This window comes from Colius striatus, chromosome 11 (genome assembly GCF_028858725.1).
Source record: "Colius striatus isolate bColStr4 chromosome 11, bColStr4.1.hap1, whole genome shotgun sequence".
Taxonomy (NCBI): domain Eukaryota; kingdom Metazoa; phylum Chordata; class Aves; order Coliiformes; family Coliidae; genus Colius; species Colius striatus.
In genome coordinates this window covers 11,084,751-11,100,211 of record NC_084769.1, presented here as the reverse complement: position 1 = coordinate 11,100,211, position 15,461 = coordinate 11,084,751, and the positions used below count along the sequence as shown (strand labels likewise).

Sequence of the window (15,461 nt, the reverse complement as noted above, 5' to 3'; positions counted from 1 at the left end):
CTTTTCTATTTATCTTATTTTTTCCTGTTTTTATTTGCCTTTCATTTTCCTCTTTCCTTTTTTTCTCCTCCCCCTCCCCGTCTTGCTTTTTCAGCTTTCCTTTCCTCCCGCTCCGCGCCCGCCTCGTCCCCGAGCGAGCCCCTGCACCGCCCCGGCCAGCGGGAGCGAGGGGCGTCGTCAGGCCAGGTGCCACCTGCTCGGCCCCCGGGCCGTCCCCATCGCTCAGGCCCGAGGTCCCCCGGCCCGGCCCCGCCGCGGGGTCCCTTGCCGCCCCGGCCCCACTCACCTGCCGCGCCCGGGCCCTCCCTCGTCCCGCGGCGCCGCCTCCCGCGCGGGGCGGCCCCGGGCGCCTGCCACGTCTGCCGGGCAGCGCGGCCCCCCCGCCGCGCCGGGCCGGGCCGCAGCCGCGGGGAGCCCCTCGCACCCCCATCCCGTTTGATCGACTCGTTCGCCACAGTTCGCGGTAGCCGGGGAACACGCCGGTTATTTCTTCCGGGGGAGGCCAAAGCGATCGGCAGCGGCACACGCATCGCTGAACGTGGGATACCGAAGTAATTAGGGGTTAGGAGCGGGCTTCCACTAAATCCGAAATTCTGAGGAGTCTGGCAAAGAAAACCCACCCAAACCCCACACTAAAAGTCCCAGCTGTGGGGTTTCAGGAGGAGAGGGAAAAGGGTACTCCTGTTACGCACAGGAGCGGCTGCAACCTGCTTTCGATGGGAACTCAATTCAGCTCAACTTCCCTGTTCAGGGCTGCCAAAAAATCCTGCTACTTTGCATAGACAAAGCTCCATCTGAATTAAAGGCACAAATCTGGGATAGTCTCACTGTTGACAGGATCGAATCTAAAGCTAGCCACCCCTCCTTAGAACTTGGATGGGACTCACCGACTCTGTTCACTTCCAAAATGACGCAAGCCAAAAGGAGTGAGCTAGGGCCACTTTGATTTTCAATAAAGTATCCATACAAGACACTCAGGTAATCTAGCAAAGCTGCTTTGATTTTCCAGTGTTCTGCAAAGTGCAAACAAGCCTTCACTCTCAGACACAAACAGCAAGAACGAGCAAGTGGCAGCAAAGGAAAGCAGCAGTTAGGGAAGACAGAACACCCTTCTCAAGGGAGGATGAAGCCTAACTGAGGATATCGTTGGATTTCCCTTCAAGATATCCCATTCCTGGAATATTTTGGGAGTTCTCCTCTGGCTCCCTTCAAAGGAGGACACACTCTTTACAATTGGGAACAGGTTCAGTCAGATTCTCTCACCTTGAGGGCCAGGGCAGAATGTGAAACAAGCATCTGGGATTTGTTGTAGAACTGACTGGAGAGTCACTAGTTCAGTCCAGACTGATCCCTGCAGCTCACCTGCAGCATGTCTGTCCCTGCACACACGTGTGCATGCTAAGCAACAGCTACAGAAGCTTGGGGCAGTTCCCACTGCCACCCTCCCATTGCTGAGCACTCCTGGAGGAAATCCTGCCTGCCCACTGGAAACAACTACTGCAGAAATACAGCAAAAGGTATTTTCAAGGATCACATTGACACATTGGAATCACCAAGCCCTGCTGTTAAAATGCCCTTTCAGGAGCTCTCGCCCTTTGTCTCCATCTGCTCCTATTTAAGTCATGGCAATTTTCAACGTTTTCCTTAGCAAGAGAAGGCAGTAGGCAGCACTCCTTCAGCAGGGCTGCTTGTCCCTACTCCACATGTGGGCAGAACCGTGGGCTGACACACACCATCACATCTCCAAGGGCAAGCCAGTGGCCGTCATGTGCAAAGCCATTTGCTTTCTTTAAAGATCAGGTTTTGGAAATAAAGCGGTAACCTGAACGCAAGAGAGGCAGCTCTCTGTTACGAGATGACTTGTGACGAGTATGTGATGATGTGGAAGGGTTTGAGTTTCCCCAGGGCACGCTGGGGTTGGCTGGGTGACTCACAGCTGGTTCTGCCAACAGCCTGTTCAAGCGAGGTCTAAACCACCTTCCAGGAAAACCAGCACAAACCCTTTTTTAAGAGTCCCAATTAAAAATTCTCTCTTCTTATGCTGAGTACCTTAACTCTGCTGGGAGTTAAAGGGGGGAAAACACAGCTAAAACATACAATTGCTTTATCAAGGGCCAGTTCTGGGGTGTGAGGCCTAGCTGGGAGTCACACACCAGCAATCCTTTCCCTCATGTTATAACAATGAACCTGTCAGACCTCAGCATTGGACATCCTGAACTGGGACTTGAGAAGACTTTCAGTCAATCTGTATGGTGTCACTCGGTGGAAGCCTCTCCAGGGGATGTATTTAAGAGAGCAAAAGAAGTAACAAGTTATGTGGGGTAAAACAGGTATGGGAAAACCACAGAGGTGTCAAAGATGCAACCACACCCCCAGAAACTGACAAGGCAGTGGCACTGAGGTCAGTCAGCAAGAGATGCAGAGTTGAAACATCCACAGGTCTGAGCCATACCATGAAATGAAGGATTGATTCTTAGCACAATGGATGTTAATGATTACGAACCTCATCACCATCTTCAGCTGCCAGACATACCCATCTTTCCTAACACAGCGACGTGGAAGCCAACTTCCACGTACACAGAGCACAGACCGTGAATAAACTGCCCAATTCAGCTCATCCCATTGCTCAATGGCCTCCTGACAAGGCCTGCACCTGCAGGAAAGGCAGAAAGTGGATGTTCCTAGAGGAAGTGGAGACATGGCTTTTTTCTGTTGGAATTCACTCACCGTTGTAACAGTAAACTACTTAGCTTTTAAGATGCATTGCTACCTGACTTTGTTCAGTGTGTGGTAACAGCAGCTATCAAGATAGTAACTAAGCATCACCTCAAACAACATTCTCATTTCAGTTCCTTAAAATGACATTTCCATACCCAATGTGGAGACTGACACTGTCCTTACAGCTCATTTAGAAGCAGCTGCAAGATCTGCCACTCTAGCTCCATGTTGTACCAGGGGATTGCTCCTACTGCTTACTTTGACACCTTCCTTTAAGATAACAAATGCTGTCCTAAAGAAAGTCCTCCTTTGGAGGAACAGATCACTCGGCACACTGGTATCCTGGCACTCGCTTACCTGTCTCTCCCAGCTGTAATTTTCTTAGGTGGTTCTGATCTGTCTGTAATTAGCTTTGGAACAAAGATGATTTTGGGAACAGGCAAGACAAATGGAATACAGGACCTGAGAGAGAACCACCAAATCACCATCCTCTGAGCTGCTGCTGCTTTGTCCTAACACACTACTGCATGGTTGAGACCACGTTGCCATTAGGCTGTGCATATTCCCAGCACTGGTAGTCGTTGCTTTATCATCTCTCGTGACTCAGTTTACCTCTCAATAAGACAGACTGATTAAAGAAGTGCTGCTCCTGAGGAGCTTTCAGACTACAGAAGTTAGAAATCTTGAACAGTCATTATTAATATTACATCACAGAGATGTTTTCAAATTACACTTCCAAAATAATGGGATACTCTTAGGTTTCATGTAGACTAGGCTAGTGCTTGTGATCTAACAGCAGTTATCAAAGGCTCTGTTACTTCTGCCTTCCTGACATGGCACTACCGATCACATCTGACCATGAACGCGGGGGGGGAAAGGTAAATAAAAGTGAACACTTAACATTTGCACAGCTTTGCACTTCCACAGCTGGGCCAGCTTCTCTGTCTCAGGCAGTGCAGCTGACAAGGAATTGCCTCCTCTAAACGAAGGCAGCTACATACAAGCACCGGTCCCTGCACCGATCTCTCAAAAGGCAGCTGCACAAAGCTTGTTTTGGGACTAGACACCCATATTTCCAGCTGAGAGGCCTGAAAGGTGCAGCCACTTGGCCAAACAGAAGCCAAACCACTTCACTACCAGCCGGCAGCACCAGACAACAATCACCAAGTAACCTGCTGTGGCTCTCCTATGTATGACAGGTAGAGCTGCCCAGGGAGATGGGCCCCATGTGGCAAAAAGGGCAGTTATCTGTACACGCAGTAACATCCAGAAAGTACAAATGACGGAGGGAGGAACGGGATCCCCTGCTTTTTGCATGACGTGCATGGCTGTCAACATTGTCCAAAGTGATGCAGTAGGCTAGGCTGCAAACAATATGTGCGCACACACATTTTGAGATGGAACCTCACCAAATCCTCATACTTCACTTCTGCCGGTGACTAAGACGTGTATGCACGTGACTGCCTTTGAAATGCAAAAGCAGATGCTGCAGCAGGGATGTAGGAACCTGCTGAGCAGCCCTGCTGTGAAAGTGGACACTTCACTTTCGGACACTGCAGAGGAGGCAACTTACCTGATTGACCAAAGCAGGACTGATGGTTTCTGCAAGGGCCACACACTCAGACTCCATTCTAACCCCTGTTCCAGTAGCCAGCTTTCTTCTTTAAACTTCACAGCTTGATAACTGAAGCAGACAAAAAAAGCAAACAATATTCTACAGGAAACTATCTTCTGTTGATTTGGTAAGTGCAATGCAGGAAACAACCAATACATTGACCACTTGCAGACTACCGCCCTAAACCAATCCACCTCCAAACCTGTCTGCTCTCATAAGCCGCTGCCTATCCTGAAGCTACAAAATGGTTTCTCTTGTGCAGTGCAAGGAAAATGTACATTTCAGAGAAAGATTTATTTTTTTAACCCTCTAAATAAACAAATAACCAATCATTTTAACTTAAAAGTTTCCTTCTCCTAGAAAAAAAAAGGCTAATTTAATGGATTCTTTTTCTCAATACAAAATGCAGGTTCTGGCAATTCTTTTGAAAATCAAAGTATTGAAAAGTGTGTTCCTTTCAGTATTGCTTTACTACTTGCCAATTTTAACCATGAAAGTCAGTAAGCAGAAACTATCAGTTTTAATTTCTTATTTCCACTGCATAGTTAAAATAAATAAAAATCAGTGTAACTGACAGAGGAAAACATAACAAAGCTACAGACAAGCTGGGTGGGTGAGTACACGGACACTACTGGGGCATATTGCAGAATGCACCCACAATATAAAACTGTTAAAACAGCAAACCATTAAAAGTAGTTACTGTACTGGCTGGGTGTTAACATACCACATTGAGAGGCTATTTTAAAAAACAATCCCAAAACACAACACCAGAGTCATAGTGAAACAAAATCCTATCAAGTCAGTTGCTGTATTGTCTCCACACTTCAGAAGTACATAAAGGCCCTATGAGACAGCAGTGCCTGTGGCCTCACACAGCTGAGAGGGGCTGCATTAGGGCAGCCTTCCTAAGGCCAATTTCAGAAACCTCTGTGCTGAGTTCATCTCTTCCCGCCTCGCACTCTGCACAGCCGTCCCTGGCTAAGGCTGCTGGCCCCGGGATAAGACACAGCGGCAAATCTCTGCGCGTCCTTTCTCTGCCTCCATGCACAGACAACTGGGTTAAAAATCCTGGGAAGGAGTTTAGGCCCAGCCAGAGGAGCTCCTGGTGTGCAGGCAGCGCTGCCCTGAGGAGGTTCCCGAGGCGAGGTGGCTGTGACCCTGCGGCTCCCGACCACGGCTGCACCCACCCAGAGGGGAGCACTCACGGCCGAGACTCACACATCCCGGTGGTTCAAGTCTTAACATACAACTTCACTAGCTTTTTGTTTTCCCCTCTTTAAAAGGGACTGTGTGACTTTTAACATTTTCCTTACTCAAACTTGTTTGTACACAAAGTAAAATCGACAAGAGACACATGCTTCACAAAGGTCATCTTTTATCAGAAGGGACCCTACCAAAAGATACAGGGGAAACAATGCCTTCAACACAAATAAATAAAGGTAAGAAAACTAAAGCGTCAGTAATTATTGCCACGGGCACATTGTTGGTTTTTTAAGTGCATGAATTCTGTGATCCTCAAAACTTTTAAATGATTTTCTTCAATGATAGGAAAAAAATCCCTACGTCACACATACTCTGTATCCTGCACACTACAAAATGCAGTGCACTCATGGCATAGCGTTATCCAACAGACCTGAAACCTTGAGTGAGTTTACCTTTCTTACAACTGACGTTAAAACAAAGTCCTGATTCTTATTTACAGGAAGAGTTATCGGCACTGAATGAACTCCTTCTAGTGCAAACAAATCACAAGAGGAGAGCTGGTTGAACACTAGGTGTTCTGTTAAAGTGATTCCAGTGCAATCTTCTAAAAGGACCAAGATTAAAATTAAGGTCAGATATTCTGTCAGATAATCAAAGGAGGTAAGAAGGAGTTCCAAAGGGAAAGAACATCCAAATAGGTTTTTGTATGTCTCAAGTTAAACATTTAAAGATGCCTTTTAAGTTTTGAAAGCATCCACTTCAGCTCTTGCGTGACGACACGTATCTTTACATGCCTTCGGTCTGTCTCACTGACAAAGCACATCTTGTTTGAAATCCTCTAACATGAAAAATACTGCTAAAGTCTATTCATAAAACAGTATTCTATATTTTTATTTTTCAAACAGCAAGTGACCACATTTAAAATGCATCATTTGCAAGTATAAATTATCAAACTATTAGTTTAATTAAAAATAAAGCAAAAACATAACTTCCCTTAGTATCACAATACATAGGAGGGTATTATAAACCCCAAAAGACTAAGTTAACCATAAGAAAACAATGTCAAAAGTGATGAAACTCATTAAGTCACTTAATGATGAAATCAACCCTAAGAATACAATACCATTTACCATGATTATGTAAAAAAAAAAAAAGAGCAATCTTTCGTTGTATTATACAGATAAAACAATCCAATCCTTCATGCCACATTTTGTAAACCATGATATAAATTACACTCACAGTCAAATGAACAGGAAGAGTAACTCCCAAAATATTTTAAAGTTGCTTTTAGGGCAGAAATAAAGGCAGAAATAGAATCATTTAAAATATATCAAGTTTAACCAAAAAAAAATTCATTTGGTCAAGCCTGCTATCCAAATAGTTTTGTTCCCTGCAAAACTATTTTTGTCTTTTTTGAATTATGAAATTTAAACGTTTCTTTTACATATTAAACATGTCACTTGAGCTACATTAAATCCTTTTATACTTGTATCATTTTTGCCATGAGACTCAAACATCTTTCATGTACACACGCACATACACTCACTCACTCACTCTCTCAGTATCAGGCATTTCCTCATTTCACAGGAATAAAGACTCACATACTGATTTCTGTCAGAAACATAAGGAATACACAAATCACTTTTCAGGTTCCTACAAACGCATCTCTCATATATACATACTCTTACTGATGGAATTCAGGTTACGGTCTTTTGTCTGCTAATAAAGGGACGGAATAGATATTGTAGGATAAAGAAATATTGTCTAAGTATTGAAATAAACCTATTTATCCTAAAATCATCTATGTGGATTTTTTTTTGTTTGTTTTGGGGTTTTTTGTGTATTAATTGAAGTACACAGAAGGCATTTGGACTTCAGGAAATAACACTATATCAGAAATGCACTGTAACAGTGTGCCACTATAGACCTCATCAGATTTTTTCATAACACAATTTCTTCTGTACGCTAGATTTTGTGCTAATTTGTCTGTCTTCCAATTCATATTTCCAGATCCAATTCAGCAATACATAGTATGCCTTCAAAATAAAAGGAGGTCACTTGCTTTATTGAATACCAAGTTCCCTTCCAGACAGCATTAAAAGAAAGACAAGACTACACAGACAAAGTCCAGTATAATTCATTTCTGACAATGAAAATTTCAACTCCTCATACTGTTGCAAAATTCCTCCTACTGAAATGCTTTACTACAATAATAATAATAAAAAGCATACATTACATATAAAAGATACCAGTGTACTAAAAGTGACAGAAGTGGACTAGCAAATCCTTCAAAGCACATATTATATAAATGACTAGCATTTAAAAACTTTTTTTTTCCTTTCTATAAAATGTAGGTCATATACATTTATAAATTGGGAGGGGGGGGTTCTAAAGCAGTGATGACTGTTCAAATAGTTATGCTGCTCTGTACAGTCTAATACCTATTCAATTCAAACTATAAGTTTGACATTTAGTTTATTTATCGCAATAAACCCATCTCATCATCTCATAGCTCGGCATTGGAAAAATACACAACTCCAATGAAGAAGTGACTTGTAAGTTCACTGTTTATCTGCATATGAAATAAGAAGAGAACTACTCTTTTCTACTGGAGGACCAAGTCTCATCAGTTCAACGTCAGGACTAAAAGACTCCAAATTTAAGTAGATGGAACTGTCAGGAATCAGCACAGAAGCAGAATAGTATCTCTCATCCTTGAGAGACACAGCTATTCGACTTTTGCAGTCTTCCTCCTCTCGCAGAAGTGCAGCCAAGCCATTCCTTTCTCACTCAAAAGTGTGTACTGATGAAGCCATAGATCTAAAGGTTGTCCCCTCTGAGACTGAAATTGTGCTGTGTAAACAATGGTATATACTCCAGCAGGAGGACATTGAATTTATTTATAAAAAAATGCTTAAGAATAGTCATTAACTCAAACAAGGCTATTGACTCCCAAAGGTATTTTTGGAACTTATCCTTATGCTACTCGTAAAGTTAGCACTGTCATGTATTATTGCTTACAAACAGTACATCATGGTTTGCCTCCTAACAGAGCGGTACTCTGATCAGTTCGTAGGTATTTACAGGCTTTTTCATTTGTGTGTTTTGTTTTTGTTTTGTTTTTTTAAACAAGCTATAAAAACATTACATACTTTACAGACAATACAAATACTCAAGTCGAACAAATGGAATGCATAACAATAAGAAACGTCATAAAGGAAGACTGACATAAGTCCTTGATTGTCAAGACACATTTATATTTATATATAAACTCTAGCTGTGCAGAATCAAAGATTCAATCATAGGTACATCCTTATTTGATAAATCATATTTACAGCATGATATTGCATAAAAAAATAAAATAATGTTGTTTACACAATATTACCTTTCCATCCATTGGATTAAGGAAAGCAAGAAACAGCTCTTAGAAATGTTTGCTTGCCTCAGTTTGTGTTTCCTACCGAAAGATGTCATTTTAAACAGGAAACGTTAGGTTTTATATGCCAAGTAGAGCAAAAGGGACTAGAAATTTCTTTCCCTGACACAAAGCAATTGAAAACTGAACAAAAGTTTAAATTTTAACTCAGAGACATTTCTTGTCATTTGCAGCAATACTTCCCGAGTACTTGTCCTTTGCAGAGTGAGTTTTAACTGAATGCATTACATGCCTAGCATAAACATGCATCACCGTTACGCTGAATGAACTTTCAAAGTTACAAGGCTTCACTTTAGTAAAACTTTTAACACCAGGAAACTGTAACATTATTCATTTGCTTCAGTACCAACCGTGTACTTTGAAAGTTCACATGTGCACTGGTACCGACTGCATAAAGCGTATTTCTGCCCGTTAAAATTCCCAAACGGATTCCCAGGAGCGTTAGGATTTTCCTTTGCAATGGTATTAAAACAAGCAAACGAAGAAGAAAAAGAAAATCAAAGCTCTCAAAAAAACCCCAAGAAAATTTAGTTAGCAGTTATACATACATAAAGAAATCCAATGCTGCAAAATCCAGAGTGCATCCATCCAAATATTCTGGTTCATTTCAAACTGTTACTACATATGTTACAAAGACTATAAAAATATTCTGAACAAGCACGGGATATAACAGATCTGTTCAAGTGGAAAGTTTTCATTGGAGAACATGAATAGTTGAGAATAAACTCCAAAAGTTACAGTAGAACCCCAATAATTCGCAGCAATGCCTCTGAAACCCTTTGCAAATGACAATTTTGAGAATAGTGAAGAAGCAGGCAATAAAAGCAAGGATGTCACGTCACAAAAGGTACTTTGTTCATTTATTTTGACAACTGTAAATTTAGTTTTCAATACTTCTTGTACCTCTCAGTATACTCATAGAGATTCTGGAGTATACTTGGGTGAAGTAATACAGTATTACTAATAGGAGACCTCGCTACAGTACTTTTTTAGACCATTGCAGAGAGGTGGGGAAGAGACCAGGGGGCACGTGTAAACCTATCAGATGCTCTGATTAGCGGTCAGCGAATTAGCAAGATTTTACTGTACTTCTCAATTAAACAATGAAAAGCTCCCGTCGTCCAAACAAACTGACAAGTACAACAGAAAAATAACACAAGCGTTATTTCACGTGAATACTTTCTTGTCCTATTTTCTTCTCGTAACACCATTTTCCTAAAGACAACACTAGGAGACACAAGATCATAAACATGGTTCTTTTATCATCCAACTTAAATTGTTTATGTTGTTGTTTGTAAACCAAGATACAGTAAATACACACGGTTAATCCTTCTCCCCAAACCTTGTAATTTATGATTAATTCATTCTCAAATCAAATGAAGAAAGTGTATATGCCTATTAGTATACCATTACAAACTGATTCCTTCATTGTCTGTTATATTAATGGCAAAACATATCAAAGGATTCATGCTAAAAGGGACACTGTCAAGTAATTTAGGACCAAAATATGGCCTATTAATATGTGTGTGTATATATATATATATAAAAAATTTGGTAATAAATATCATCAATTTCCTCTGTTTTTAAAATCATGACTGCTCTGTCACTAGGAGATATCCCCAAAAACATTTTACCTTACACACACACACATTTGGTGCTTGCAGGACCTTTAAGTAAGAACGGCTGTTGGAACAGAAATGCTCACCCCAGCCTTGGGCTGACTGACTGAACACTATCAGTCCAGGCACAGAACAGAAAACCAAAGTCAATTTTTTCCAGACGTACCCAGAAAATGAACAAAAATGAACTGTGCATCTGTAGAAGATTAAAAGCAGCAAAACATGAGCAGTGGAAAATGTTATTAAATAATGTAATCATTAAACAAGCGAGAGCTTTTTACATAGTTAAAGCTCCCAGAACTACGTACACACTTAGGCCAGAACAGAACGGCATGGACTCAGGAAATTGTAGCAGTGTATCTGGGTAACTCCTCCAGTACAGAAAGCTTCAACCATCACCTGATCAACTGCTCACACCACCACTTTAATTGTATACGTGGAAGAACCCTATATGAGAGTCCCTGCAGGCCTGACTTCACAACCTGTCCTAAGGCACAGAGTACAGCTGAAAGGGTTTGGGAATGAGTAGCAGCTCCTCAGACCATTTCCATTTTGCTCCAGGGAAGAGCAAGTGCCTCCACTCTGTACAACAGCTTGCTTCCTCACACACCCTGGCAGCCATTCCTATGTGGAAAGATGGTGTGGAGTGAGAGCTACTCCCTCCTACTCCTCAATCACCTTCTCACAGCAGAGTATCAATGCAGTAACTACTTTTAAAGGTAAAGCTGGGTCAATCTTCTTAGGGAGAAAGAGGCTTTATTCCTCTTACCCTCCACAGGGCCAAGCAAGTGCAGTAACAATCTAGCCTGACTTTCTCTTTTAATTTTGCTCTTGCTGCTTGTTGTATTTAACAAATAGTACTATTGATGGCCACCTACTTGCAAAAGCAGGACATTAGGAGATGGCAACACAGTATGATTCAGTCATGGAAATGAAGCACTGAAAATGGAACACGCGCTCCTGGGATAGGGGCTGTATGTGTTATGTCTGTGCAACATAGAATGGGAAGTCAAAAAAACAAACTGACCATCAAGGAAGAAAAAGAGAGACAGACATGAGTCAGTTAAAAGATATTCTTTTGAAGAAATTAATTTACATGTATCGTTAACAACCCATAAGGAAATGACTTATCTCCTTTGATTCTCATTCTTTTATAGTCAGGGCCAAATGCTTAGACAAAATTACTGCTAAGTCACAGCATGCTGAAACACCTTCCTATATTATACACAGGTTCAATGAATCAAAACAGAATCTTTTTTGTTATACAAAAGTATTAAGAAAGAAGTTTATATGTCTTGTCAATATAAAGAAGCAAGCTATGGAGGATAAATGCACTTTCTCCCTCAACGGTACCACGTGCTATAATAGCGCTACCACAGGGGAAAGAATCATCATAGTCACAGAATGGTAGAGGTTGGAAGGGACCTTTAGCGATCACCCAGTCCAACCCCTCTGACTGGTCTCTTTTTCTCAGAAAACAAACCGAGTGGGATCAGTTTCCTGGGAATGAAAAGTAAGAAAAATATTGCTGCTGCTTTGGGAAAAGGTGGGAACTGTTTTATGTCCTGCTCACGTCCTTTCTTAAAAGACAGGATATATTTTAGCCTTGTGAGATGCAGTCTTTTCTCCTAGCTGATGGCTCCATCTGAGAGCTACCAGCTAGCAATAGTGCTGTAAAAGGAAGTATGCAATCCTATTTAAAAAACCCCACCATATACATACATAGCTATACATATATATATATATACACGTGTGTGTGTGTTTTTCCCTGGTTAATCAGCCTACATTAGGCTTAAACTGCCTTAAACTACCAGACAGTGTCCCTTTAGGGAAGGTGCAATAGAATGAACATACAGTTCAAGAACCTGTAACTTGTTAACTTAAACTACACAATAGTTATGCTACTCAAATCTTACCACCTTAAAAATGCACACAGAACTACTTATCGTACCATACTGTATACTTCAAGACAAAGTACTATTCAAAAAAACCCATATTCCTGGTAGAGGGATAAACTTTGTAGTTTATTTATACTGTGAAATGCAACAAAAACTTCTGATCGCTTGCCTATGCTGGAAAAAGAAATCCTGTTTACTAGTCTTATGAAGCAGTTGTGGTTGGTAACATCGTAGTGACTTTCGCTAAGCCAACACTAAAAAATAGGGAATTTGAATGCCCACTTCTTCAGCTTTCAGGGATACTTCAATAAATTTCATGATCTGAATGGTCAAAAGCCCAGACAAGAGAATTAAAAACAGTTTTTACAGAAGCTAAGAATACCCAATCTCAAGTATAACGAAAAGAATCACTGGAGCTGTACGAGATGAAAATGATGCAACCGTATCAAACCTAAATAGCTAAAAATGGCTTTATTTTTTGAGAAATCAAAAACTATGGAGTTGACTAAGTGCTCTACGTTAATCATTATGAGTATGTAGGGGAAGGTACAATTCAACTTTTAAATCTTAGGATACACAGTTTGTGTAAGCATTATGCGATTGGGAATGTCATCTACAGAGTAGTTGAACTAAAACTTCAAAATCCTGATATCTGCGTATGAAAAAGTCATTAAAAAGTTACATCTAGATTCAGCTGTACAAAGAAATACACATTACTTCAGGAACGAAGTAAAGGCTTTAGCAGTTAGGCATTTTGCTTAAAAAAGTGTTTAAAGTACTTTAAATTAATTAGACTTTTAAATAGTAGAGTTAGCCTATCAGAATTCTTTTTTTTTCCCCTCCAAAGACAATTCAATAACTGGGTTATTCTGTGTGTTCAGTACACGTTGATTCCCTGCTGAAGAGCAATGACTATGCTGACAAGCGTAGAAATGACAATATGAATAGTGTCAGACAATAAGCTGTCCTCCCAAAGCATACAAGGAAACCAGTAAGGAAACCATCGTGGGGGAAAGTCTTACCTGGGGATTCTGTTTATTTAAAATTTCATAGAAGGTAAAATCTTTTCTGGATTCAAACGAGTGAATAATAAACTGCCTTTGACAGGGGCACCAACATCAGGCAGCTCGATGACTGGTGACTAAGCAACAACAACAAAAAAAAAGAACCAAAACCAAACCCCAGAATAAAAAGAAGCAGTTATTGGTCTTGCTAATATCAGCTTACTTTTGTTTTAACATAGCGCTCTTAAAAGCTGTACAGAACTCCATCTTACACAGAGCAACCCCCTTTTGACAAATGTGTTCTAAAGTGCCAGTATTATTTACAAAGATTTCTTAGCCAAAAGTCTGGCCCGTTGTGGCATCAGGTGAAGAAGTCATCCCAGCTCTGCTATCATTTACATTCACCAAGGGAAATTCTGGGAAATCAGCACTTGTCCCTGGTCCCCGAAGGTTCACCTGTCCATTGGCAGTGCTAAACTGAGATGATATTCCAGCTCTCGCCCCATGGTACTGAGCTCTAAAGGGCTGCTCAAAGGAGCTAATTTGATATGCTTGATGAACAGGCTGTGCCTCTGCTTTCTTCTGAGAAGTTACTTGATCCAAGAAGTCCTGTGTAGAGGAGGAAGAAGAATGATTTGCCTCATCCCCTGAAAAGGGAAAAGGGTGCTGCGAATCACCGACCATTAGTCCAAAATGAGACTTGTCTGGAGTTGTTCTTAACGGAGAGTTCATTCCCGATCGAAAGCTGTTGACAGGTATAGACGTGTAGACCTTCTCCATGGAAGGAAATGCTGGTTGGGTTGTAAGAGTCTGGTTATCAGTCACAAAATTAAGGCTCGGGTTGTTCAAATAGGCATCATTTTGGCTAGTTCTGTCCAAAGCTTGTTGTAAAAACTTTGAGTATTCCTGTAACATGCTAGCTTTATCTGATGAGGAAGCTTGAGAGCTTGTTCCAACTGTCTCAGATGGGGTGACCTCGGATACTTCTGAAGAATTGATTGATATACTGGAGGTCACCTCAGTGTCAGCCACACTGAAAGATATCTCATGTTGTCCATTAGCCTTGTGTGAATAATGATCTAACAGAGTTTGCAGTACCTCATCTGGAATGACATTTTTGTCATGGTTACCTTTAATTTCAACATTCAGTGCCTGTGTGTCTAATATTGAGGCTGTAGCAGTTTCATCAATGACGCTGGCCACAGCTGCCTGTGTTACCGAAGGTTGAGATGCTATGGTACTTACATTCAAGGCATATTCTCTACTGTTATTACTAGCTGCTTGTAGATACCTCTTTTTCTTTAAAAACTGCATTGCATCATCATAATTAGTGCTGCTGTGCACAGGTTTACTAGGCCCTTCCTGTAACGAGTCAACTTGATCTATGTCGGCATTACCTTCAGAGTCCAGTAAACTTTGCTTATCCACAAGATCAAAGGCATACTTTGAAACCTTGTTGTCTTCATATGTAGATAAAGGTGAAATGGTTTGACTTTGCTCAAGTGGCTGTTTCAGACTCCTCTTGCTGTTAACTTTTTTGAGAACGAGCTTGGGTGGGTGTATCTCTCCAGAATTTGCTTCTTCCAAGTGCGTTCCACTGACCGAAGAATGTGGCATCTCAACAGCATATTCCGCTACCATATACTCATCTTTTACTTTAGTACTCGAAGAGTACAAAGGTAAATAGTCGTTTTTGTCCTTCTTCTGGTCTGATTTATCCGAACCTTCCTTGTCCCCAGATTTTGTTTTCTCTGATTTCTGCCTCTTCTTCTTTGGCAAGGAGCTGTCTTTCATCGGCGTAGAGAAACCAGAGTCTTCCTCCGATGGCAAAAAGCCAACTTTGGTGGCACTTCTATTCGGTTTCTTGTCGCGGTTCTCATGGCACATACGTTTATGTTTCAGCACACGATCCGTCCTGGAGAAATACTGCAAAAGATTGGTTTGATTATTATTATAATAGGAAAGTAT

At 41.3% G+C, this 15,461-nt stretch overlaps 2 protein-coding genes across 6 annotated transcripts in view; both read right to left on the bottom strand.

The window, feature by feature from the left end:
- SLC12A8 (solute carrier family 12 member 8) overlaps nt 1–4,366 on the bottom strand; it is a 62,925-nt gene extending 58,559 nt beyond the window's left edge. Inside the window, exon 1 of one of the 2 annotated variants that reach the window (XM_062004758.1) lies at nt 4,292–4,366. The gene's annotated coding sequence lies outside the window, so the exon portion shown is untranslated. Of the gene's footprint in view, nt 1–286; nt 346–4,291 lie in introns of those variants that run through there. The other variant, XM_062004757.1, reaches the window with a different exon arrangement.
- A 2,166-nt stretch (nt 4,367–6,532) lies between these two features.
- The window catches only part of ZNF148 (zinc finger protein 148), a 43,666-nt gene continuing 34,737 nt past the window's right edge, over nt 6,533–15,461 (bottom strand). For all 4 annotated transcript variants that reach the window (XM_062004711.1, XM_062004712.1, XM_062004710.1 and 1 more), the window contains one exon: nt 6,533–15,419. In XM_062004711.1, coding sequence (XP_061860695.1) covers nt 13,827–15,419 — 1,593 coding nt within the window. In that variant the 3' untranslated portion in view covers nt 6,533–13,826. The remainder of the gene's footprint in view (nt 15,420–15,461) is intronic.